Genomic DNA, 25,136 nt, shown 5'->3' with positions numbered 1-25,136 from the left:
GTGGAATGGAAACAATCAGGAAGTAGTTGATTCCACTAGTTACCACAGCCACAAAGTAAACATGTGTGGTCTTCATTCAAGGTTAGGGTTAGGCATACATGTATCCGTGTGGTAAAGGTTAGAGCTAGGTTAAATATTACATTTCTAGAAGCGAAATTGTAGAAATGGGCGGGGCTTGTGACTTTGTGGCTGTGGTAACTAGTGACGACCGAAGTAGTGGATACTATATTACCCAGGGTCTCCTTCGCGTGTCTATATACACTTTATAGAAACGATATTTTAATATTTGCCGTAATTCCACCAAAAACACTCACGTATAAAGCGACAGGAACATGGTCGTGAAAACCTTACTTATGCGTCTCTGACCAGACCATATTATTGGGCACAAAAATATTTAGCTTATAACCGTTACCGAGATTTATAGTGCTGTGAATCTGTTGGGTGTCAACCCCTCCAATTCGGTAGTACACTCTGGTTTCTCTTCAGATCGCATAAATCTTTCGCCTTTTACTAAAGATTTCCGTGGAGAGGAACATTATGAGTATCAACAAATATTTTGATGCCCGGTCTCACGACTGGGCTTCCTGCACCTGTTGAAAGTAATGTTAATGCAGCACATATTTGTGTGGCATTGTCCATTTTGAAACCACTATTTTGCTTGCGTTTTAGACCTAAGCAGGCAGCAATTGATACAGTATCTTGTGGATAAAAATAGAGGGAGTGCTCAAACAGCACCTTTAGTTTCCAAATCCACAGAGTATACAAGTCAAGTGGATCGTTCTGCAGCCCATCAATTTAAATCCAACCTGTAGTTTCCAAATCCACAGAGTATAGAAGTCAAGTGGATCGTTCTGCAGCCTGTCAATTTAACTCCAATCTGTAGTTTCCAAATCCACAGAGTGTACAAGTCAAGTGGATCGTTCTGCAGCCCATCAATTTCAACTCCTCTGCCTCCAGCTAAGCAAGCTTTCAACCTTGAAGAGTACAACTTTTCACAATCTACCTTAGAGCGGGTGAGCACTCGCTGTTTGAACCTTACCTTGAACGTCATGTGATGTTACACTTCCTGTTTGAACCTTACCTTGAACCTCATGTGATGTTACACTTCCTGTTTGAACCTTACCTTGAACCTCATGTGATGTTACACTTCCTGTTTGAACCCTACCTTGAACCTCTTGTGATGTTACACTTCCTGTTTGAACCTTACCTTGAACCTCTTGTGATGTTACACTTCCTGTTTGAACCTTACCTTGAACCTCATGTGATGTTACACTTCCTGTTTGAACCTTACCTTGAACCTCTTGTGATGTTACACTTCCTGTTTGAACCTTACCTTGAACCTCTTGTGATGTTACACTTCCTGTTTGAACCTTACCTTGAACCTCTTGTGATGTTACACTTCCTGTTTGAACCTCACCTTGAACCTCATGTGATGTTACACTTCCTGTTTGAACCTTACCTTGAACCTCATGTGATGTTACACTTCCTGTTTGAACCTTACCTTGAACCTCTTGTGATGTTACACTTCCTGTTTGAACCTTACCTTGAACCTCTTGTGATGTTACACTTCCTGTTTGAACCTTACCTTGAACCTCATGTGATGTTACATCAACTGCAATGCGAACCCCATCAACTTCCTATTTCTCTAAAGTAGTTCTCCTTTCTGTCTGTCTTTCTCCCCCTCTCTCAGGTGTTCATGGAGTTTGCTAAGGAGCAGGAGAAAGAGGAGGCGGAAGTGGGTTCCCTCAGCACCACGTTTCAGTGGCAGCGTCTCCGCCAGGGCGGCCCTGCGCCTGTCGACCAAACAGACAGCATTGTGCACCAGCTTAGTTCTGCTGGGGGGGGGGGGGGGGGATTGACTGTCTGTGGGGCACAGTGTCTAGGCACCCAGGCTGCCTGACTACATGGCACTAACCTCATCCCCAGTGGCTGGGAACATTTTACTATGGCACGGGCTATGCCAGCCCTGGCAGTGCACTCAACCCTCGCCTCACCAGCTCAAACCCCCACCTGTCACCAGCCCAAACTAATGAGACGAGATGGTTGTCACAGGACGGACAGACGCCTCTATGGTCATTGCCCTGGAAGGATGGAAGCCTTGCACTCACACTGAAAGTCTGTGTGTGGGATGGTTCTTCCCCTCTCTTTGAGTTGTGTGTTTTCTGACTTGCGTTGGTATATATTGATATACAGTATATAGTATTTTTTGATTCCATATCCTTTCCATCCATTTCTCTTTCTGGGGTAACCTTGTCCCACCCTGGGGTAGCCTTGTCCCTCCTTGGGGTAACCTTGTCCCACCCTGAGGTAACCAATCATTGGACCTACCGAAGAGATGAGTCTTCAATAAAGACTTAAAAGTTGAGACCGAGTATGCGTCTCTCACATGGGTCCTCCTTGTCCTCCTCATCTCCCTTCTCTCTCACCAGTATCCATCCCCTCCTTGTCCTCCTCCCTTCTCCTCATCTCCCTTCTCTCTCACCAGTATCCATCCCCTCCTTGTCCTCCTCATCTCCCTTCTCTCTCACCAGTATCCATCCCCTCCTTGTCCTCCTCCCCCCTCCTCTCTGCCTTGCCATAACAGTTTACTGTACGTTAAAAACATTGATGTACTTGCGTGGTCTACTGAAAGCCACTCAGGGTGGCTGTGTTTCTATAACACTTGTAATGTCCCAGGACCATTGGCCAGACCTCTCAGTAAAGCATATAGAGGGCTTCCACGAAGACATCACCCCCGACCTCTGACCCCACCCTTCACACGGTGGCCATCTTCTTGGGTCGCACGATAAAACATCTATACTGCTAACAGGAGAGGAAACCTAAACAAGCACATCATATTAGATGTCTAGATAGAAGCTTATCCTTGTGATTGTAGTTTAAATAAAGTATATGTATTTAATGGTTAATGGTGTCAGTGGTGGTAAGTGCCCTTTAAGATGAGGGAGGACGATTGTTTTTTTATGAGCATGGCCTTATTTCTATCACATCATGTTGGATGACTCATTCATTTTTATTTTTTATTTTATTTCACCTTTATATGACCAGGTAGGCTAGTTGAGAACAAGTTCTCATTTGCAACTGCGACCTGGCCAAGATAAAGCATAGCAGTGTGAACAGACAACACAGAGTTACACATGGAGTAAACAATTAACAAGTCAATAACACAGTAGAAAAAAAAGAGAGTCTATATACATTGTGTGCAAAAGGCATGAGGAGGTAGGCGAATAATTACAATTATGCAGATTAACACTGGAGTGATAAATGATCAGATGGTCATGTACAGGTAGAGATATTGGTGTGCAAAAGAGCAGAAAAGTAAATAAATATAAACAGTATGGGGAAGAGGTAGGTACAATTGGGTGGGCTATTTACCGATAGACTATGTACAGCTGCAGCGATCATATTCCATTCACCCAGCTCAGTGTAACAGCGATAGGTTTAGTTTACTACATGATACTAAAATGTAACCTATCCCCCATCATTACGTTGCTACAACCTAGCATATGAATGAATGTTTACAACGTAGGTCCACACAGGTCGAGAGAAAGATTTGAGGTGAGAGACGCATTCAATACCGTTTTCCTGCATGTAGCTGATATAGGGTGTAATCATTATTCCAACAGTTACAAACAGGTTTCTACTAGACACATGTTTTTTTAACAGAATCGGCTGAATGTCGCACACCAAACTGTTCATTTTCATAGCAACATATAAACTGCTGGTTGTATTCTCACATCGACTCGCTCTCCTCTCACCTTTTCCCTTCTCTTGTGGACTTCAGTGTACATCAGCTGTCTGTGACCAGGCGAAAAAACCTTTCCAAACCAAATCTACATTATTGTCACCATCGTAGCTAAAGTAACGTCATAGTCAACATAGCTAAAATAACTAAAGTCTTAGTAAACCCACAAACAATCATGCAGTACAGCCAGTAGTCTTCTCTGCCTGTAGCCTTCTCTCTGCCTGTAGCCTTCTCTCTGCCTGTAGCCTTCTCTCTGGCTGTAGCCTTCTCTCTGGCTCTAGCCTTCTCTCTGGCTGTAGCCTTCTCTCTGGCTGTAGCCTTCTCTCTGGCTCTAGCCTTCTCTCTACCTGTAGCCTTCTCTCTGGCTGTAGCCTTCTCTCTGCCTGAAGCCTTCTCTCTGGCTGTAGCCTTCTCTCTGGCTGTAGCCTTCTCTCTGCCTGTAGCCTTCTCTCTGCCTGTAGCCTTCTCTCTGGCTGTAGCCTTCTCTCTGGCTCTAGCCTTCTCTCTACCTGTAGCCTTCTCTCTGGCTGTAGCCTTCTCTCTGCCTGAAGCCTTCTCTCTGGCTGTAGCCTTCTCTCTGGCTGTAGCCTTCTCTCTACCTGTAGCCTTCTCTCTGCCCCTAGCCTTCTCTCTGTCCGTAGGCCTTCTCTCTGCCTGTAGCCTTCTCTCTGCCTGTAGCCTTCTCTCTGCCTGTAGCCTTCTCTCTGCCCCTAGCCTTCTCTCTGCCTGTAGCCTTCTCTCTGCCCCTAGCCTTCTCTCTGCCTGAAGCCTTCTCTCTGCCCCTAGCCTTCTCTCTGCCTGTAGCCTTCTCTCTGCCTGTAGCCTTCTCTCTGGCTGTAGCCTTCTCTCTGCCTGTAGCCTTCTCTCTACCTGTAGCCTTCTCTCTACCTGTAGCCTTCTCTCTGCCCCTAGCCTTCTCTCTGCCTGTAGCCTTCTCTCTGCCTGTAGCCTTCTCTCTGCCTGTAGCCTTCTCTCTGCCTGTAGCCTTCTCTCTGCCTGTAGCCTATTATTCCTTCCGGTGACATTTCACACTCCCCAGTCCGGGGTCTACAGAGATGGTTCCGAGTCCGGGGCCTCCGGCGATGATCAACGGTCCGGTTCTACAAAGGCGGAGGGATCAGCGTAAAGAGGCGGGGCGGTGTCCAGAACCAGAGCCGCCACCGAGGGTAGATGCCCACCCATACCCTCCCCTATAGGTTCAGGTTTGCGGCCGGGAGTCCGCACCTTTGGGGGGGTACTGTCTCGCCCTGACCTGAGATATCTCTGTTTTCTTCATATTTTGGTTAGGTCAGGGTGTGACTAGGGTGGGTACGTTAGTTTTTGTATTGTCTAGGGGTTTTGAATGTCTAGGGTTTTTGTATGTCTAGGGTTTCGTAGGTCTAGGTATGTTTATGGTGGCCTGATATGGTTCCCAATCAGAGGCAGCTGTTTATCGTTCTCTCTGATTGGGGGATCATATTTAGGTAGCCATTTCCCTTTGGTGTTTGTGGGATCTTATTCTATGTTTAGTTGCCTGTCTGCACTATTCGTATAACTTCACGTTTCGTTAGTTTTGTTGTTTTGTTAGTTTGTTCAGTGTTCTTTGTTTTAGAATGTACGAATACAATGCTGCACCTTGGTCCCCTTCGTATAACGAACGTGACACGGGGCACGGTTGTCCCACTCAGGGCGTGTTCTATCTGCCGTAGCGCCAGCCGTATCTTAAGCCATTCTCTCATCCGCGGCGCAGGAGGAAAACTCCCGGCTTTTGTTTGAAAAAGGTGCTGTGTCCATTGTTTGTGATAATCTTCACAGTTGAATCGTCCGGTTGGAAAATGTAACCCATATGGCCGTCACTTATATCCAGCACTCCTTTAAACCAATCAGGGACTTCCCAAAGAATGTCTTCGATGGTTTTGTCATTGTGTTCTTGACACGAAGGACACCGTACACCTACAATTTGTCGAGGAGACATGTTTATTTTCCTCTTTAGTGTTCTGGGTTTATTTTAATTTTGTATTTAGTGTTCTGGGGTTTATCGAGGTTGCTTGTAGTGTTAACAGCGCTTACTTATACCCCCGGACATTACTGTTTTCATAAACAACAGCCAGGCCCTAAGTTCACTACAGCAGGGGGGGCCATACTCTTTGAAATGTTCAAACACATTCCACAGTTAAACGAGGTCACTACACATCAATCATCATGACAGCTTTAAGCTTTAAGCTGTAATATAAATAGATGCAATATCTGGTTAAATAAACACTCACTCGAGAGCATGAGAACTGAAGGACAGGATGTACATACAGTGGGGAGAACAAGTATTTGATACACTGCCGATTTTGCAGGTTTTCCTACTTACAAAGCATGTAGAGGTCTGTAATCCAGAAAAAAAATCCAGAAAATCACATTGGATGATTTTTAAGTAATTAATTTGCATTTTATTGCATGACATAAGTATTTGATCACCTACCAACCAGTAAGAATTCCGACTCTCACAGACCTGTTAGTTTTTCTTTAAGAAGCCCTCCTGTTCTCTACTCATTACCTGTATTAACTGCACCTGTTTGAACTCGTTAGCTGTATAAAAGACACCTGTCCACACACTCAATCAAACAGACTCCAACCTCTCCTCAATGGCCAAGACTAGTGAGCTGTGTAAGGACATCAGGGATAAAATTGTAGACCTGCACAAGGCTGGGATGGGCTACAGGACAATAGGCAAGCAGCTTGGTGAGAAGGCAACAACTGTTGGCGCAATTATTAGAAAATGGAAGAAGTTCAAGATGACGGTCAATCACCCTCGGTCTGGGGCTCCATGTAAGATCTCACCTCGTGGGGCATCAATGATCATGAGGAAGGTGAGGGATCAGCCCAGAACTACATGGCAGGACCTGGTCAATGACCTGAAGAGAGCTGGGACCACAGTCTCAAAGAAAACCATTAGTAACACACTACGCCGTCATGGATTAAAATCCTGCAGTGCACGCAAGGTCCCCCTGCTCAAGCCAGTGCATGTCCAGGCCCTTCTGAAGTTTGCCAATGACCATCTGGATGATCCAGAGGAGGAATGGGAGAAGGTCATGTGGTCTGATGAGGTAAAAATTTAGTTTTTTGGTCAAAACTCCACTCTCCGTGTTTGGAGGAAGAAGGATGAGTACAACCCCAAGAACACCATCCCAACCGTGAAGCATGGAGGTGGAAACATCATTCTTTGGGGATGCTTTCCTGCAAAGGGGACAGGACGACTGCACCGTATTGAGGGGAGGATGGATGGGGCCATGTATCGCGAGATCTTGGCCAACAACTTCCTTCCCTCAGTAAGTCTATTGAAGATGGGTCGTGGCTGGGTTTTCCAGCATGACAACGACCCGAAACACACAGCCAGGGCAACTAAGGAGTGGCTCCGTAAGAAACATCTCAAGGTCCTGGAGTGGCCTAGCCAGTCTCCAGACCTGAACCTAATAGAAAATCTTTGGAGGGAGCTGAAAGTTCGTATTGCCCAGCGACAGCCCCGAAACCTGAAGGATCTGGAGAAGGTCTGTATGGAGGAGTGGGCCAAAATCCCTGCTGCAGTGTGTGCAAACCTGGTCAAGAACTACAGGAAACGTGTGATCTCTGTAATTGCAAACAAAGGTTTCTGTACCAAATATTAAGTTCTGCTTTTCTGATGTATCAAATACTTATGTCATGCAATAAAATGCAAATTAATTACTTAAAAATCATACAATGTGATTTTCTGGATTTTTGTTTTAGATTCTCCCCACTGTATATGGGCATAAGCACTCACTCATACCGTGAGAATGGAAGGACAGGATGTACATATATGGGCGTAACCACGTGACCCATAAAATAGGTCATAAATCCCTTGTTTGACAGATGCCGTCTACTGTATTCTCTCTGTGGCATTTGATATAAATGTGAGGATGGTTCTTATAGCCCACGAATTTGGACTTGGTTATGCAGATCTAAAGAAAATAAGCAAAATCCTAGCGATTCCTTCCTTGCGTCTCAGCTCATATCAGAGACATGAGAGGAGAATGACACGTAAATTAAAAGGGGGAGTGGCCCATTATTGCCACTTATTATTAGACTTGCTGTGTATAAATCATATGTATTTCCTTGCTCCAGCAAATGTATTCAAAGCTAATAAAACAGAGTGATAGGAAAACATAACTATACAATAAGATTGTCACATAGGCCTATAGTGTCATAGGGCTGTAGCCTAATGTGATTAGTGGGAAATTAGCTTTATGTAAAGTAAATACATGCTGATATACTAATATTTTGTCCTGCAGTTATGTCTGTAATGTCGACAGACATAAGTACTTTTCCCCCCACTTTAGTTTCAGAGATGCAGAGAGCTACAGCCAATGGAGAGTACTGCAAAGATAATTAGAAGAGCATAAAAAGATATAGACCCAAACATAGCAGAGATGCTGAAGGAGAAAACAGATATAGAACCAGACATAGCAGAGATGCTGAAGGAGAAAACAGATATAGACCCAGACATAACAGAGATGCTGAAGGATGAGGAAACAGATATAGAACCAGACATAGCAGAGATGCTGAAGGAGGAAACAGATATAGAACCAGACATAGCAGAGATGCTGAAGGAGGAAACAGATATAGAACCAGACATAGCAGAGATGCTGAAGGATGAGGATACAGATATAGACCCAGACATAGCAGAGATGCTGAAGGAGAAAACAGATATAGAACCAGACATAGCAGAGATGCTGAAGGATGAGGATACAGATATAGACCCAGACATAGCAGAGATGCTGAAGGATGAGGATATAGATATAGACCCAGACATAGCAGAGATGCTGAAGGAGGAAACAGATATAGAACCAGACATAGCAGAGATGCTGAAGGATGAGGATACAGATATAGACCCAGACATAGCAGAGATGCTGAAGGATGAGGATACAGATATAGACCCAGACATAGCAGAGATGCTGAAGGATGAGGATACAGATATAGACCCAGACATAGCAGAGATGCTGAAGGATGAGGATATAGATATAGACCCAGACATAGCAGAGATGCTGAAGGAGGAAACAGATATAGAACCAGACATAGTAGAGATGCTGAAGGAGGAAACAGATATAGAACCAGACATAGCAGAGATGCTGAAGAAGGAGGAAACAGATATAGAACCAGACATAGCAGAGTTACTGAAGTAGGGTATAGATATAGAACCAGACATAGCAGAGTTACTGAAGTAGGGTATAGATATAGACCCAGACATAGCAGAGTTACTGAAGGAGGATGAGGATGTCATCATAGACATTAATGTATCCTTCGATGGCACAAGAGAGGATTCACTCCAGCTACGGTATAGGTTTGTGCATTGGTGCTGGTACCAGCTACCCATAGAAAATGGTGAAAATCCACCCTGTCACCAGAACCTTGGAGGCCATTCATTTTTTTTAAAGAGGTTGCACAGAAAATGGTATCTGTACATTTGAGGATGTCAAATATTAACGTTGTGAAAAGAATGTATCACGGAGGAACCCAGAATGCAAATGAATGTCTGAACTCTGTAATATGGTCGTGATGCCCCAAAACTGTCTTCACGGGCAAAAGCTACATTGACAACTCAAAGGGCCTTACATATGGGGCAGGCATAGCTGATTCATGTTCTGCACATTTCAACAACCATACAAAATCCTTGTATGTGACAAATTGAGCAAAGTGATATGAGAATTTGTCCAAAACTGCATATTTGCCCAACAGACCAGTATTCAAAGCATATGCTCTATTGCTTGAACCAAATGTATTAAACGTGCTAATGTACTTGTAAAAGGTATATTTGATGTTTATTTGTCAGTTTAGAAGTGATATATGAATAAGAGTTTAATTTAATGTGACATGGTCATATTTATGGAAAGTACAGTTTAATTGCATTAGCCTCTCTTTGTCAAAATGACATGTTCCCTGTGCGCCAATTCATTTTTCTCAGTCTTCAAAGGACATACATTCCCTTTATTCCACACACAGGTTCTTAGGTCTTATAGTCAGACTTTTACAGAGGCTTTTCTTTTATATATTGTGTTGTGTTTTGATTTTAAGTGTCATTGTATGTGTAAATATATGCAAAATGTGCATCCGTCATACATAGTGAATAGTGTTTTTAAAATAATTCCATGAAATGACAATATTTAGATAAACTGATTTGTAAAAGTCTGACCAGTCAGTGTCTCATCACAATAAAACAAAAAACAACAACATTCTTCCTTGAAGCAATGTGTTGAAAAACAGATTCTCGTCATATGCAAAATTATCACACCTTTAAGAATGGTTTGCCTCATTTGCATATTTTAATTGTCAAATAATTCAATCTTTGTATTTATGTATACTTTCAACTGGTAAAGTTTCAGTCAGATGACAGTAAGGGGAAAAAAATCCCTATTAGCCTGTGATGCCTGGAATGAGGATACAGAGCTTTATTTATTTAGAACAGCCACACCTTTTTCTTCAAAACAACCCAGGAGGAAGAGAGATCACAATATCACATTAACTTTGTGAAAAAATACCACTCAATAAAATCGTGCTTACGGACTGCCGTTCCACACCATGTTGTGTTTGGGTTTTTGATAAGTAGTATGCTTAGGACAACCCAACTATGACATCACCCAATTGAAGTTGACATTTAAAACGGTTAACCCATAATAGTCTAAGCCCTGTGCGTGTTCCTTTCCACAGAGGGGTCATATTAGTGTGTCACCCAAACTGTTCGGAGGCTACAGACCGAAGTTGGCAAATCGTCTGTACCGACTTCAGACTAGTCCCAAGATGCTTGTTGGGGGTCACAGAGCAAACCGTTCCGACGCTACAGGCGATTTTGTGAGAAGACCCATTTTCAGGATGTCTCATGGTCTGACAACCACCGCTCTAGCTCTGTCACCTTCCACAGCAGATGAGGAAGTGAGGCATCGGCGGACTGAGACGCATCCAATACAAACATCCAGATCTGTCTTGTTTAAACTAACAGGTGTTTATTAGATTATCATGGAGGCCCAGACGTCGACTTTAGGGGGTTCCTAAGGTAAGGGTTAGGATTAGGGTTATAGTGTAGGTTCTTGTCTTGGGCCTCGGTGGCAAAACTTTGTCAATGCTCCTAGACATGGAAAACTCACAGTAAGTATTTGGTGTGTTGGTTTTAGTCTCATGATCATAAAGAATTCCAGACACAGGAACTCGTTCTCTCACAATTTCATGCACTGCTTTGTTGTCGGGCAATGAACGATAGCACTGTTAACACCTACACATAACATTTATGAGATAAAGTTGTAAAATTACAACTAAATTAAAGTCTGGAAAAATTACAACTAAATCACAGAAGTAAAATTATTCTAAGTTGTCAATGGTGTGATAAAAATAGTGCCAACATAATAACTCTGTAATGGAAACCAAAGAGCTAGGATTAGATTACAGCATTAGTTATGCTTAGAAGGAAGTGGACAGAGGGGATTTGTTTTAAGAAAAGGTATGTAAGAGACGTATCACGTGTGTATCTAGCAGGTAATGTGGTGTGTGGAAGGGAGGAGCTGAGAAAAGACAACAGAACAGAGGGATGCTTAGGAAGGAAGATTGACTCCAGGGTACCAACAAGAAAGCATGGCCTTCCTCAGGACTCTCTGTGTGGTGACCATAATGGTGACATTCCTGTCAAACGGTAAGTAAATACAATTCTCAATGTATCTTTCTCCAACAGCGTTCTTCATTTATACTCACCTGGTTTAAAGAAGTTCGCCACTAAGTTTATTTCAACTTGTATATAAAGACATTTGGACTGAATGAATTAACTGAACTCAAATCGATTTAAAACTGCAATATGTCACTTTTTGGGCGACCCCGAACAAATTCACATAGAAATCTGAGTTACATATATCTCATTCTCTTTGAAAGTAAGTCTATGAAGCGTTTTTTAGTCTTTTACTTTCGGGTTTATACACCAACATCAAACCGCTGAAAATATTATAGTTTGGGTTATGGAAAAGCTATTCACAGCAGTTTAGATGGTACAATGATTCTCTACACATTGTCTGCTTGTTTTGTCAAATAAACTGAAATAAGGTGAACTACAAGAATTTTTGCAACCAGGAAATGTTGGAGCCATTTCTGAGAAATGTAAGAGTTACTGGGTAGGAAGATATGCTTCCGTTGTCCTGTAAGTAGTTGGTGACGGGAAAGCATACCTAGCAGGCTCAACTTTCAAGTTCTTCAAGTTAATTAGCCTCGTGTGCATGTGGACAGGTATGTGTTTTCAAAAGTATTGAGTGAAGCAGAAATACTCATTGTTGACATTGAGATAAGAAGAAAGGTAACAAGTCCCACATCTAGATTCTAGTTTACAGGTAGGCCTATGTGTTTTCAAAAGTATTGAGTGAAGCAGAAATACTAATTGATGACATTGAGGAAAGAAGAAAGGTAACAAGTCACACTGATACATCTAGATTCTAGTTTACAGGTAGGCCTATGCGTTTTCAAAAGTGTTGAGTAAATTGGAGCCGAGGAGGTCTTAGTCAAGCAATTCAACATCTAGCTAAGATGTTTGGTGCAGTATTTCTCAAGTGGAAAAATGTGCATGAAAACTAGTCATTTATCATTAAATGACAGCAAACACTTCCCACTGGACAAAAACTGGTTGAATCAACATTGTTTTCATGTCATTTCAACTCAAACTGTCAAAGTGATGTTGATCAATGTAAAAAGGAATCAACATTAATAAGGGAATTGGAACCTTAATCCAATGACATGGTGACGTTTTTGTTGATTTCACGTTGTATTCACGTTAGTTGACAATTCAACCAAAGTAAATCCCAAAACTAGACATTGATCTGACGTCTGTGCCCAGTGGGTTCAGGTTTCCACTCCTACTAGGAGGAGTACGTTTTACCAGTCACCGACAAAAGAGCGTAGACTTCAACTACCGAACTTCGACTTGCCTCAATCATTTTTTGGTGTGCACGATCAGCCGAAAAAAGACTGCCAAAGACCAAAACAAAAACATCATAATATATGCGCAAATCCCTCTATGGGATTGGTCCCCCAACGGGGACGGTTGAGCTAACGTGCACTAATGTGATTAGCATGACGTTGTAAGTAACAAGAACATTTCCCAGGACATAGACATATCTGATATGGGAAGAAAACTTACATTCTTGTTCATCTAACTGCACTGTCCAATTTACAGTAGCTACTACAGTGAAATAATACCATGCTATTGTTTTGAGGAGAGTGCACAGTTATGTACTTGAAAATGTATCATTAAACAAATTAGGCACATTTGGGCAGACTTGATACAACATTTTGAACAGTAATACAATGGTTCATTGGATCAGTCTAAAACGTTGCACATACACTGCTGCCATCTAGTGGCCAAAATCGAAATTGAGCCTAAACTGCAATAATACATTGTGGCCTTTCTCTTGCATTTCAAAGATGCATGTTTTTTTTTACATTGTATTATCTTTTAAAAGATCTATTGTGTTATATTATCCTATATTAATTTCACATTTCCACAAACTTCAAACTGTTTCCTTTCAAACGGTATCAAGAAGATGCATATCCTTGCTTCAAATCAAAGTTTATTTGTCACGTGTGCTGAATACAACAGGTTGAGTACTACGTGAAACACATACTTACAAGTCCTGACCAACAGTGTAATTTTTAAGTAAAAAAAATGGTATTTGATAAACAATAGATAAGTAAAGAAATAAATTGACAGTGAAAATAACAGTAGCGAGGCCATATACAGGGGGTACAGCTGCAGAGTCAATGTGTGGGGGCACCGGTTAGTCTGGCTAATTGAGGTAATATGTATATGTAGGTATAGTTAAAGTGACTATGCTCAGATAATAAACAGAGAGTAGCAGCAGCGTAAAAGAGGGGTTGGCTGGTGGGGCTGGCAGGACACAATGCAAATAGTTTGGGTTGCCAATGTGCGCGGGCACTGGTTAGTTAGGCTATGACAGGGATTTTGGCCTTGTCGGATGTCTGAAGTACATACTGTGTGTCCTAGTTGTTGAAGAAAAATCTTTGTCTAATCCGAGGTGAGTGATCAGTGTCCTGATATCCAGAAGCTCTTTGTCTAATCCGAGGTGAGTGATCGGTGTCCTGATATCCAGAAGCTCTTTGTCTAATCCGAGGTGAGTGATCGCTGTCCTGATATCCAGAAGCTCTTTGTCTAATCCGAGGTGAGTGATCGGTGTCCTGATATCCAGAAGCTCTTTGTCTAATCCGAGGTGAGTGATCGGTGTCCTGATATCCAGAAGCTCTTTGTCAAATCCGAGGTGAGTGATCGGTGTCCTGATATTCAGAAGCTCTTTGTCTAATCCGAGGTGAGTGATCGCTGTCCTGATATCCAGAAGCTCTTTGTCTAATCCGAGGTGAGTGATCGCTGTCCTGATATCCAGATGCTCTTTGTCTAATCCGAGGTGAGTGATCGCAGTCCTGATATCCAGAAGCTCTTTGTCTAATCCGAGGTGAGTGATCGGTGTCCTGATATCCAGAAGCTCTTTGTCTAATCCGAGGTGAGTGATCGCTGTCCTGATATCCAGAAGCTCTTTGTCTAATCCGAGGTGAGTGATCACTGTCCTGATATCCAGAAGCTCTTTGTCTAATCCGAGGTGAGTGATCACTGTCCTGATATCCAGAAGCTCTTTGTCTAATCCGAGGTGAGTGATCACTGTCCTGCTATCCAGAAGATATTTGTCTAATCCGAGGTGAGTGATCGCTGTCCTGATATCCAGAAGCTCTTTGTCTAATCCAAGGTGAGTGATCGCAGTCCTGATATCCAGAAGCTCTTTGTCTAATCTGAGGTGAGTGATCGCTGTCCTGATATCCAGAAGCTCTTTGTCTAATCCGAGGTGAGTGATCGCTGTCCTGATATCCAGAAGCTCTTTGTCTAATCCGAGGTGAGTGATCACTGTCCTGATATCCAGAAGCTCTTTGTCTAATCCGAGGTGAGTGATCTCTGTCCTGATGTCCAGAAGCTCTTAGTCTAATCCGAGGTGAGTGATCACTGTCCTGATATCCAGAAGCTCTTTGTCTAATCCGAGGTGAGTGATCGCTGTCCTGATATCCAGAAGCTCTTAGTCTAATCTGAGGTGAGTGATCTCTGTCCTGATGTCCAGAAGCTCTTAGTCTAATCCGAGGTGAGTGATCACTGTCCTGATATCCAGAAGCTCTTTGTCTAATCCGAGGTGAGTGATCGGTGTCCTGATATCCAGAAGCTCTTTGTCTAATCCGAGGTGAGTGATCAGTGTCCTGATATCCAGAAGCTCTTTGTCTAATCCGAGGTGAGTGATCGCTGCCCTGATATCCAGAAGCTCTTTGTCTAATCCGAGGTGAGTGATCGCTGTCCTGATATCCAGAAGCTCTTTGTCTAATCCGAGGTGAGTGATCGCTGTCCTGATATCCAGAAGCTCTTTGTCTAATCCAAGGTGAGTGATCACTGTCCTGATATCCAGAAGCTCTTTGTCTAATCCGAGGTGAGTGATCACTGTCCTGATATCCAGAAGCTCTTTGTCTAATCCGAGGTGAGTGATCTCTGTCCTGATGTCCAGAAGCTCTTAGTCTAATCCGAGGTGAGTGATCACTGTCCTGATATCCAGAAGCTCTTTGTCTAATCCGAGGTGAGTGATCGCTGTCCTGATATCCAGAAGCTCTTAGTCTAATCTGAGGTGAGTGATCTCTGTCCTGATGTCCAGAAGCTCTTAGTCTAATCCGAGGTGAGTGATCACTGTCCTGATATCCAGAAGCTCTTTGTCTAATCCGAGGTGAGTGATCACTGTCCTGATATCCAGAAGCTCTTTGTCTAATCCGAGGTGAGTGATCGCTGTCCTGATATCCAGAAGCTCTTAGTCTAATCTGAGGTGAGTGATCTCTGTCCTGATGTCCAGAAGCTCTTAGTCTAATCCGAGGTGAGTGATCACTGTCCTGATATCCAGAAGCTCTTTGTCTAATCCGAGGTGAGTGATCGGTGTCCTGATATCCAGAAGCTCTTTGTCTAATCCGAGGTGAGTGATCAGTGTCCTGATATCCAGAAGCTCTTTGTCTAATCCGAGGTGAGTGATCGCTGCCCTGATATCCAGAAGCTCTTTGTCTAATCCGAGGTGAGTGATCGCTGTCCTGATATCCAGAAGCTCTTTGTCTAATCCGAGGTGAGTGATCACTGTCCTGATATCCAGAAGCTCTTTGTCTAATCCGAGGTGAGTGATCGCTGTCCTGATATCTAGAAGCTCTTTGTCTAATCCAAGGTGAGTGATCACTGTCCTGATATCCAGAAGCTCTTTGTCTAATCCGAGGTCAGTGATCTCTGTCCTGATATCCAGAAGCTCTTTGTCTAATCCGAGGTCAGTGATCGCTGTCCTGATATCCAGAAGCTCTTTGTCTAATCCGAGGTCAGTGATCGCTGTCCTGATATCCAGAAGCTCTTTTCTGCCGTAAAATACGGTGGCAGAAACATTAAGTACAAAATAAATGACAAATAACGTGATAAAAAACACATAACAGCACAATTGGTTTGTCGCCCGTAAAACGGCTGCCATTTCTCCCGCCGCCATCTTCAGGTCCTGAGCTACAGGCAGTCAGATTTGGGTATGTCATTTTAGGTCCTGAGCTACAGGCAGTCAGATTTGGGTATGTCATTTTAGGTCCTGAGCTACAGGCAGTCAGATTTGGGTATGTCATTTTAGGCAACAACAAAAAGGGTCCAATCCTTAAGAGGTTTAACAATCAGTGTGTTATAACAATTGGTACTTATGCTGATGTCAGTCGGTGTGTTCACTCTGATCAGTATGGGACAGTATGTACACTCTGATCAGTATGGGACAGTATGTTCACTCTGATCAGTATGGGACAGTATGTACACTCTGATCAGTATGGGACAGTATGTACACTCTGATCAGTATGGGACAGTATGTACACTCTGATCAGTATGGGACAGTATGTTCACTCTGATCAGTATGGGACAGTATGTACACTCTGATCAGTATGGGACAGTATGTACACTCTGATCAGTATGGGACAGTATGTACACTCTGATCAGTATGGGACAGTATGTACACTCTGATCAGTATGGGACAGTATGTTCACTCTGATCAGTATGGGACAGTATGTTCACTCTGATCAGTATGGGACAGTATGTACACTCTGATCAGTATGGGACAGTATGTACACTCTGATCAATATGGGACAGTATGTACACTCTGATCAGTATGGGACAGTATGTTCACTCTGATCAGTATGGGACAGTATGTACACTCTGATCAGTATGGGACAGTATGTTCACTCTGATCAGTATGGGACAGTATGTACACTCTGATCAGTATGGGACAGTATGTACACTCTTAGAAAACAATTGTTCCAAAAGGGTTCTTTGGCTGTCCCCATGGCAGACCCTTTGAAGAACCCTTTTAGGTTCCAGAGAGAACCCTCTTGGGTACCATATAGAACTGTCTGTGGAAAGGGTTCTATCTGGAATCCAAAAGGGTTCTTCAAAGAGTTCTGGTGAGGGGACAGGCTAAGAAATCCGTTTAGGTTCTAGATAGAACCAAGTGTACCCAGTGAAAATGCCAGGGTTTGGATACAGAGAGTAAGGGAAGGATCAAGGGATTTCCTTTTCTTTCTGTCTTGTATTTCAGGCTCTCATTCACAGCTGAGTGGTAAGTCCTTTTCACCACTTACAGATATTCTCTAAATCTTAAGATTTAAACCTTTTATAATGCACTGTCACACCAATGTGACCTCTTCGACACAAACTTTCCAAATAACCCATCATTCTCTATCGCTGTCAGTGTGCGGAACTCCTCCTCTTAACACTAGGATCGTGGGGGGTCAGGATGCTCCTGCAGGGAGTTGGCCATGGCAGGCCAGTCTTCACAGATCAGGCAGCCATTTTTGTGGGGGATCCCTCATCAACAAAGAGTGGGTGCTGACTGCTGCTCACTGCTTTTCCAGGTGAGGATTTGCAGGATTGTGGGACACATTTAACCCTAACGTCAAACCTAATCGAGACTAAACTGTTCCACTCTTTAAAAAACAATACTGATATCTTTTTATATATTCGTTCTCTCAGTTTCAGCACTTCAAATTTGTTGGTCTACCTGGGTCGTCTGAGCCAGCAGGGCTCCAACCCCAACGAGGTGACACGGACAGTCACTCAGATCATCCTCCACCCCAACTACACCAGCAGTACCAGTGACAATGACATGTGTCTGCTGAAGCTCTCCTCCGCTGTGACTTTTACAAACTTCATTCGGCCAGTCTGCCTAGCTGCACCAGGCAGCTCCTTCCATGCTGGGGCTACTAGCTGGGTCACCGGCTGGGGCAGCATCAGCAGTGGAGGTGAGTGTTGTAGCTTGCTTTAAGTACTGCTGATGATGGATCAGAATTCTGATAGGTATTATGTATGTTGAGGAATACCTGTTTTGTCGCTCCTCAGTGTCCCTGCCCTCACCACAGACCCTACAGGAGGTGGATGTGCCAGTTGTGGGGAACAGGCAGTGTAACTGTAACTATGGAGTTGGTTCCATCACCGACAACATGATCTGTGCTGGTCTATCAACAGGAGGAAAGGATTCCTGTCAGGTAAAATCTCTTGGTTATCTTCTTTGTTTATTACAATGTGGGCTAATGACACATTCGTAATCTGTGTCTGGTTTCTCAGACCCAGATTATACCTAGCCTGGTCCTAAATTGAAAATAGAGATTATCCATTAAAAGTGCTTTTTAGTCCAAAACTTTTTTGAAATTGGTGACTGAAAAACTGACCCATTATGTTTCATAAGAAAATCTAATCTCAGTGTCTGTAAATCTGTCAATGGATAGGGGGACTCGGGAGGTCCAATGATGAGCAAACAGGGTATTCGCTGGATCCAGTCTGGGGTTGTGAGTTTCGGCAACGGGTGTGCCCAGGCAAATTTCCCAGGAGTGTACGCAAGAGTGTCTCAGTACCAGACCTGGATCAACACCCAGATCACCAGTGACCAGCCAGGATACGTCACCTTCTCCTCCAGTGGGACTGATTCTGACCTCAGTGTCTCCTGTAATGGTCTTCCAGCCCCAGCCACCACCACAACTGCCCCTACGACCACCGCCACCACCACAACTGCCCCTACGACCACAACTTCAACCAAAACTACCCTTGCAACCATAACTGCCCCTACGACCACCGCTACCACCACAACTGCCCCTACGACCACAACTTCAACCAAAACTACCCTTGCAACCACAACTGCCCCCACGACCACCGCTACCACCACAACTGCACCTACGACCACAACTTCAACCAAAACTACCCTTGCAACCACAACTGCCCCTACGACCACCGCTACCACCACAACTGCCCCTACGACCACAACTTCAACCAAAACTACCCTTGCAACCACAGCTGCCCCTACAACCACTACCACCAAAGCGGCCCCTGGGGCCACAACTACAACCAATACTACCCTTGTGACCAAAGCTGCCTCTACGACCACCACAACTGCTCCATCCATTACCACCACAGTTTACCCTACCACCACAACTATGACCTCAACTGCCCATACGACCACCACTAGCACCATAACCACAACTACCCCTAAAACCACCACTACAACTGCCCCTAAAACCACCACTACAACTGCCCCTAAAACCACCACTACAACTGCCCCTAAAACCACTCCTGAACGTAAGTGGATTTACTTCCCTCTGTGAAAATTGCTGCCTTCTCCTGGAGCCACACCCATCTGTTACTCCTGTTGTAGCTTTAGCCACACCCATCTGTTACTCCTGTTGTAGCTTTAGCCACACCCATCTGTTACTCCTGTTGTAGCTTTAGCCACACCCATCTGTTACTCCTGTTGTAGCTTTAGCCACACCCATCTGTTACTCCTGTTGTAGCTGTAGCCACACCCATCTGTTACTCCTGTTGTAGCTTTAGCCACACCCATCTGTTACTCCTGTTGTAGCTTTAGCCACACCCATCTGTTACTCCTGTTGTAGCTTTAGCCACACCCATCTGTTACTCCTGTTGTAGCTTTAGCCACACCCATCTGTTACTCCTGTTGTAGCTTTAGCCACACCCATCTGTTACTCCTGTTGTAGCTTTAGCCACACCCATCTGTTACTCCTGTTGTAGCTTTAGCCACACCCATCTGTTACTCCTGTTGTAGCTTTAGCCACACCCATCTGTTGCTCCTGATGTAGCTTTAGCCACACCCATCTGTTACTCCTGTTGTAGCTTTAGCCACACCCATCTGTTACTCCTGTTGTAGCTTTAGCCACACCCATCTGTTACTCCTGTTGTAGCTTTAGCCACACCCATCTGTTACTCCTGTTGTAGCTTTAGCCACACCCATCTGTTACTCCTGTTGTAGCTTTAGCCACACCCATCTGTTACTCCTGTTGTAGCTTTAGCCACACCCATCTGTTACTCCTGTTGTAGCTTTAGCCACACCCATCTGTTACTCCTGTTGTAGCTTTAGCCACACCCATCTGTTACTCCTGTTGTAGCTTTAGCCACACCCATCTGTTACTCCTGTTGTAGCTTTAGCCACACCCATCTGTTACTCCTGTTGTAGCTTTAGCCACACCCATCTGTTACTCCTGTTGTAGCTTTAGCCACACCCACCTGTTACTCCTGTTGTAGCTTTAGCCACACCCATCTGTTACTCCTGTTGTAGCTTTAGCCACACCCATCTGTTTCTCCTGTTGTAGCTTTAGCCACACCCACCTGTTACTCCTGTTGTAGCTTTAGCCAATGTATCGTTACTCCTGTTGTAGCTTTAGCCAACCCATCTGTTACTCCTGTTGTAGCTTTAGCCACACCCATCTGTTACTCCTGTTGTAGCTTTAGCCAACGTATCTGTTACTCCTGTTGTAGCTTTAGCCACACCCATCTGTTACTCCTGTTGTAGCTGTAGCCAACCCATCTGTTACTCCTGTTGTAGCATTAGCCACACCCATCTGTTACTCCTGTTGTAGCTTTAGCCAACATATCTGTTACTCCTGTTGTAGCTGTAGCCAACCCATCTGTTACTCCTGTTGTAGCTTTAGCCACACCCATCTGTTACTCCTGTTGTAGCTTTAGCCACACCCATCTGTTACTCCTGTTGTAGCTTTAGCCACACCCATCTGTTACTCCTGTTGTAGCTTTAGCCACACCCATCTGTTACTCCTGTTGTAGCTTTAGCCACACCAATCTGTTACTCCTGTTGTAGCTTTAGCCACACCCATCTGTTACTCCTGTTGCAGCTTTAGCCAACATATCTGTTACTCCTGTTGTAGCTGTAGCCAACCCATCTGTTACTCCTGTTGTAGCTTTAGCCACACCCATCTGTTACTCCTGTTGTAGCTTTAGCCAGGGTATCTGTTACTCCTGTTGTAGCTTTAGCCAACCCATCTGTTACTCCTGTTGTAGCTTTAGCCACACCCATCTGTTACTCCTGTTGTAGCTTTAGCCACATCCATCTGTTACTCCTGTTGTAGCTTTAGCCACACCCACCTGTTACTCCTGTTGTAGCTTTAGCCACACCCATCTGTTACTCCTGTTGTAGCTTTAGCCACACCCATCTGTTACTCATGTTGTAGCTTTAGCCAACGTATCTGTAAATCTCCATTTGACCACATCCAAACTTTAGTGTTTATCTCTCTCTTTCAATCTACACTCAGCCAAAAGTCAGCCCTGACTTCTGTAGTGCTTCTCTCCCTGTTTCTGCAGCCGTGGTGTGTGGCAGTGCCTCTTTGAACTCCCTTACTGGTGGGGGCTTGGCCTCGGGGGGATCCTGGCCCTGGATAGCCAGTCTACAGACAGACGGAACACATGTCTGCGGAGGAACAATGGTGGCAGAGGACTATGTCATGAGCGATGCTGGGTGCTTCTCCAGGTAACACACTCCACTTGTATGTAAACAGGTGAGTTGGTCAGATGCATATGGTCAGATATCCATCCCTTGGTGCTCAAGTTGAACCAAGGACCTATTACATAGAAGGTATTTGTAATGCCAAGCTAAAGTTCCCCAACTTCACTATTCCCACGTCCCAGTCAGTCCGACGCCTCTCAGTGGACCGTGATCATGGGTCGTCTGAAGCAGAACGGCTCCAACCCCAACGAGGTAACCCTTAAAGTAATCAACATCACCATGAGCAACTTGACGGCGAACAACGTGGCAATCCTCAGACTAGCCAGCCAACCCACGTTGTCTGACTACATCCAGCCTATCTGTGTGGACCAGGGAAGCAGCACCTTCAGCATAGGGACTCAGTGCTGGGTGGCTGGCTGGGGCAAGGACCAGGGTGGAGGTGAGTCAGTGTGTAATACTGGAACAGGGTTAAACTAAGCAGGGTTGGTCCTGGTTGGTCCCTGGATGGGAGACCAGATGCTGCTGGAAGTGGTGTTGGAGGGCCAGTAGGAGGCACTCTTTCCTCTGGTCAAAAAAAAGAATATCCCAATGCCCCAGGGCAGTGATTGGGGACATTGCCCTGTGTAGAGTGCTGTCTCTTGGATGGGACGTTAAACAAGTGTCCTGACTCTCTGTAGTCATTAAAGATCCAATGGCACTTATCGTAAGAGTAGGGGTGTTAACCCTGGTGTCCTGACTAAGTTCCCAATCTGACCATCATGGCCACTTAATCATCCCCAACTTCCAATTGGCTCATTCATCCCCTCTCCCCTGTAACTATTCCCCAGGGCATTGCTGTAGATGAGAATGTGTTTTCAGTCAACTTACCTGATAAAATAAATGTGTTCTTTCTGTTTGGTCAACTTGTGATTTTCGTCCTCTATTTCTCTATTCTGTCTCGTTCCTCAGCCGAACAGAACTTGCAGCAGTCCCAGACCACTGTGGTGGATTGTGAGAGCTCTGGCTCCTCTGATAACATCTGCACTGCTGCCTTGGACCTTCGACAGGTACCGATTGGTCCGACAAAAAAAGCAAACGCACAATAATGGGTTTCAAATGTCGACTCAGAAGTGTCAACTGGTGTACAGCAAGGATGGTTGCATTATGTCTGTTTAGTTATTGAGGATAGCTCTGCAACTGTTGGGATGTGATCTATTTGACTTTGGCATCTCCAGAATTGGCGTCAGCAGAGCCTGTCCGATGGTAGGACATTTAAATCCACCTAGTGAGGACAGTCCCAAGTTTCATAATGATCTTCCAGTTAAGTAGCTTGGTTGGCAACCAGTCTGGCTGTCTGCCTGACATGACAATGCTGACCTCCCCCCCCCCCCCCCCCCCGTGTGTTCGTTCTTCTCTCTCCCCACAGGGTGAAGGAGGTGGTCCTCTGATGTGTAAGCAGGGTGATGCATGGTACCAAGCTGCTGTGTTGACTGTCGACAGCAGCAACAAGACCAGCTCCAGCAAAACACGATGGAGCCGGAGTCCTCGCTTCTCCAGCATCCAGGTCTTCACCAAAACCGCTCGCTTCCAGAGCTTCCTTCAGACCACTGTGGGCCCCCTCCCTTTACCTGTCACAGCCAGAACCCCGGTCAATGACACCAACACTGCCAACGCTGCCAGCGCAACTACCGCTGTCGTTACTCCTGCCAGTGGGGCAACTCTGGCCCACTCATCCCTGGTGCTACTCTTCTTGTCTCTCCTCTCTCTCCTACTGTCTCTCGGTCAAGCCTGATGACACTGAGGAGTCACCTTTATGTAAATAGGGTCTAAATGTGCTCTGTTTGAAGTATGTACCCTTGCACTTAATATATTGCTGCTCTAGAATATTTTGGTGAGTTTAATCTTGGTTAACCCAGAACTAAAATCTTGCACAATTTGGTCAGCTGTGTGATTTAGTTCTGGGTCAATGTGTTTCAAATTGAGAGTTTGGGTCTGCGAAGTCTCCACCCTTTTGCAAAAGGAAACTCTCAGCCAAAGCACTGACATTTAAGCACCGCCTTCGTCCAATCCCGACACGTCCAAGTTATCAGTGAGAAAAAGCTAAACATTGTAGCTACTGCTGCTCGTTATCCTATGCATCCCATTCCGTCTCAACAGATGATTTGGTTTATGTGCAGGACTTGTCCACAAACAATGCCTGCTAACGCTGTCAGCAACAGTCTACTAAATACAGAAGGTTTATCTCATCTAATTGTTTATTCATTCTGACTGGATTGAAATATGAAACTGCCATTGTAATCAGTTTGAGCTCACAAGTATTCTCTCTTTGTAGTCTATAATCAAATCTATGCAGGTCAGTATTTCATGTTATGAGACAGATCAGGAAATGATTTATTTAAATTTAATGACTTGATCTACTGTTGCATCTGGAAATTAAAATGATGAATGAATTGTCTAGTTCATTTTTTTCTTCTTCCAATAAACAGCAGAATTTATATAGACTAGACACCACACAACGTTTGTGTAAATGTTGTAGTCTGGCCAAACGCTTGTGTAAAATGTGTGTGATTACTATAGGTAATAGATTATATTCAACTTGAAAATGTTGTCTTTAATTCCATACTTTGAGTTACATTACAGTATATCCTTTATATAAACAAAAATCCTAAAATTTTTAACAATTTAAGTGAAAAATCTGTCTCGGTCATATCCTTTGTCCGTCTCGGTAATGTCCTTTATCTGTCTCAGTAATGTCCTTTATCTGTCTCAGTAATGTCCATTATCTGTCTCAGTAATGTCCTTTATCTGTCTCGGTAATGTCCTTTATCTGTCTCAGTAATGTCCTTTATCTGTCTCAGTAATGTCCTTTATCTGTCTCAGTAATGTCCTTTGACAGCGGTCTCTCTAATGTCCTTTGATAGCTGTCTGAGTAATGTCCTTTATCTGTCTCAGTAATGTCCTTTATCTGTCTCAGTAATGTCCTTTATCTGTCTCGGTAATGTCCTTTATCTGTCTCAGTAATGTCCTTTATCTGTCTCGGTAATGTCCTTTATCTGTCTCAGTAATGTCCTTTATCTGTCTCAGTAATGTCCTTTATCTGTCTCAGTAATGTCCTTTGACAGCGGTCTCTCTAATGTCCTTTGATAGCTGTCTCAGTAATGTCCTTTATCTGTCTCAGTAATGTCCTTTATCTGTCTCAGTAATGTCCTTTATCTGTCTCGGTAATGTCCTTTATCTGTCTCGGTAATGTCCTTTATCTGTCTCGGTAATGTCCTTTATCTGTCTCAGTAATGTCATTTGATAGCTGTCTCAGTAATGTCCTTTATCTGTCTCAGTAATGTCCTTTATCTGTCTCAGTAATGTCCTTTATCCGTCTCGGTAATGTCCTTTATCTGTCTCGGTAATGTCCTTTATCTGTCTCGGTAATGTCCTTTATCTGTCTCAGTAATGTCCTTTATCTGTCTCGGTAATGTCCTTTATCTGTCTCGGTAATGTCCTTTGATAGCTGTCTCAGTAATGTCCTTTATCCGTCTCGGTAATGTCCTTTATCTGTCTCAGTAATGTCCTTTATCTGTCTC

At 44.0% G+C, this 25,136-nt stretch overlaps 1 protein-coding gene and 1 non-coding gene across 2 annotated transcripts; both read left to right on the top strand.

Annotated features, from left to right (window-relative positions):
- Positions 1-466: 466 nt before the first annotated feature.
- LOC116357576 (U5 spliceosomal RNA) lies at positions 467-582 on the top strand. The gene has a single exon (XR_004205577.1). It is a non-coding gene; the product is annotated as a U5 spliceosomal RNA (small nuclear RNA).
- Positions 583-11,285: 10,703 nt separating this feature from the next.
- On the top strand, positions 11,286-23,613 carry LOC109870465 (transmembrane protease serine 9-like). The gene is made up of 10 exons (XM_020460984.2): positions 11,286-11,402; positions 17,377-17,397; positions 17,530-17,692; positions 17,811-18,079; positions 18,177-18,322; positions 18,563-19,406; positions 21,438-21,603; positions 21,762-22,018; positions 22,528-22,625; positions 22,985-23,613. Exons 1-10 carry the CDS (start codon positions 11,345-11,347, stop codon positions 23,348-23,350), a joined length of 2,388 nt encoding a protein of 795 aa, XP_020316573.1. The 5' UTR covers positions 11,286-11,344; the 3' UTR covers positions 23,351-23,613.
- Positions 23,614-25,136: the final 1,523 nt, after the last annotated feature.

Source organism: Oncorhynchus kisutch, linkage group LG25 (assembly GCF_002021735.2).
Source record: "Oncorhynchus kisutch isolate 150728-3 linkage group LG25, Okis_V2, whole genome shotgun sequence".
In the NCBI taxonomy this organism is placed as follows: Eukaryota; Metazoa; Chordata; class Actinopteri; order Salmoniformes; family Salmonidae; genus Oncorhynchus; species Oncorhynchus kisutch.
Note: the sequence above shows the minus strand (reverse complement) of the source record. Positions and strands in the feature narration are given on the sequence as shown.

Excerpts from the sequence above, each read along its gene's own strand:
- LOC109870465 (XM_020460984.2), top strand. The coding sequence starts at position 11,345 with ATGGCCTTCCTCAGGACTCTCTGTGTGGTGACCATAATGGTGACATTC. Across the intron at positions 11,403-17,376 it reads GGTGACATTCCTGTCAAACG|GCTCTCATTCACAGCTGAGT; the intron begins GTAAGTAAATAC and ends CTTGTATTTCAG. Across the intron at positions 22,019-22,527 it reads GGGCAAGGACCAGGGTGGAG|CCGAACAGAACTTGCAGCAG; the intron begins GTGAGTCAGTGT and ends CTCGTTCCTCAG.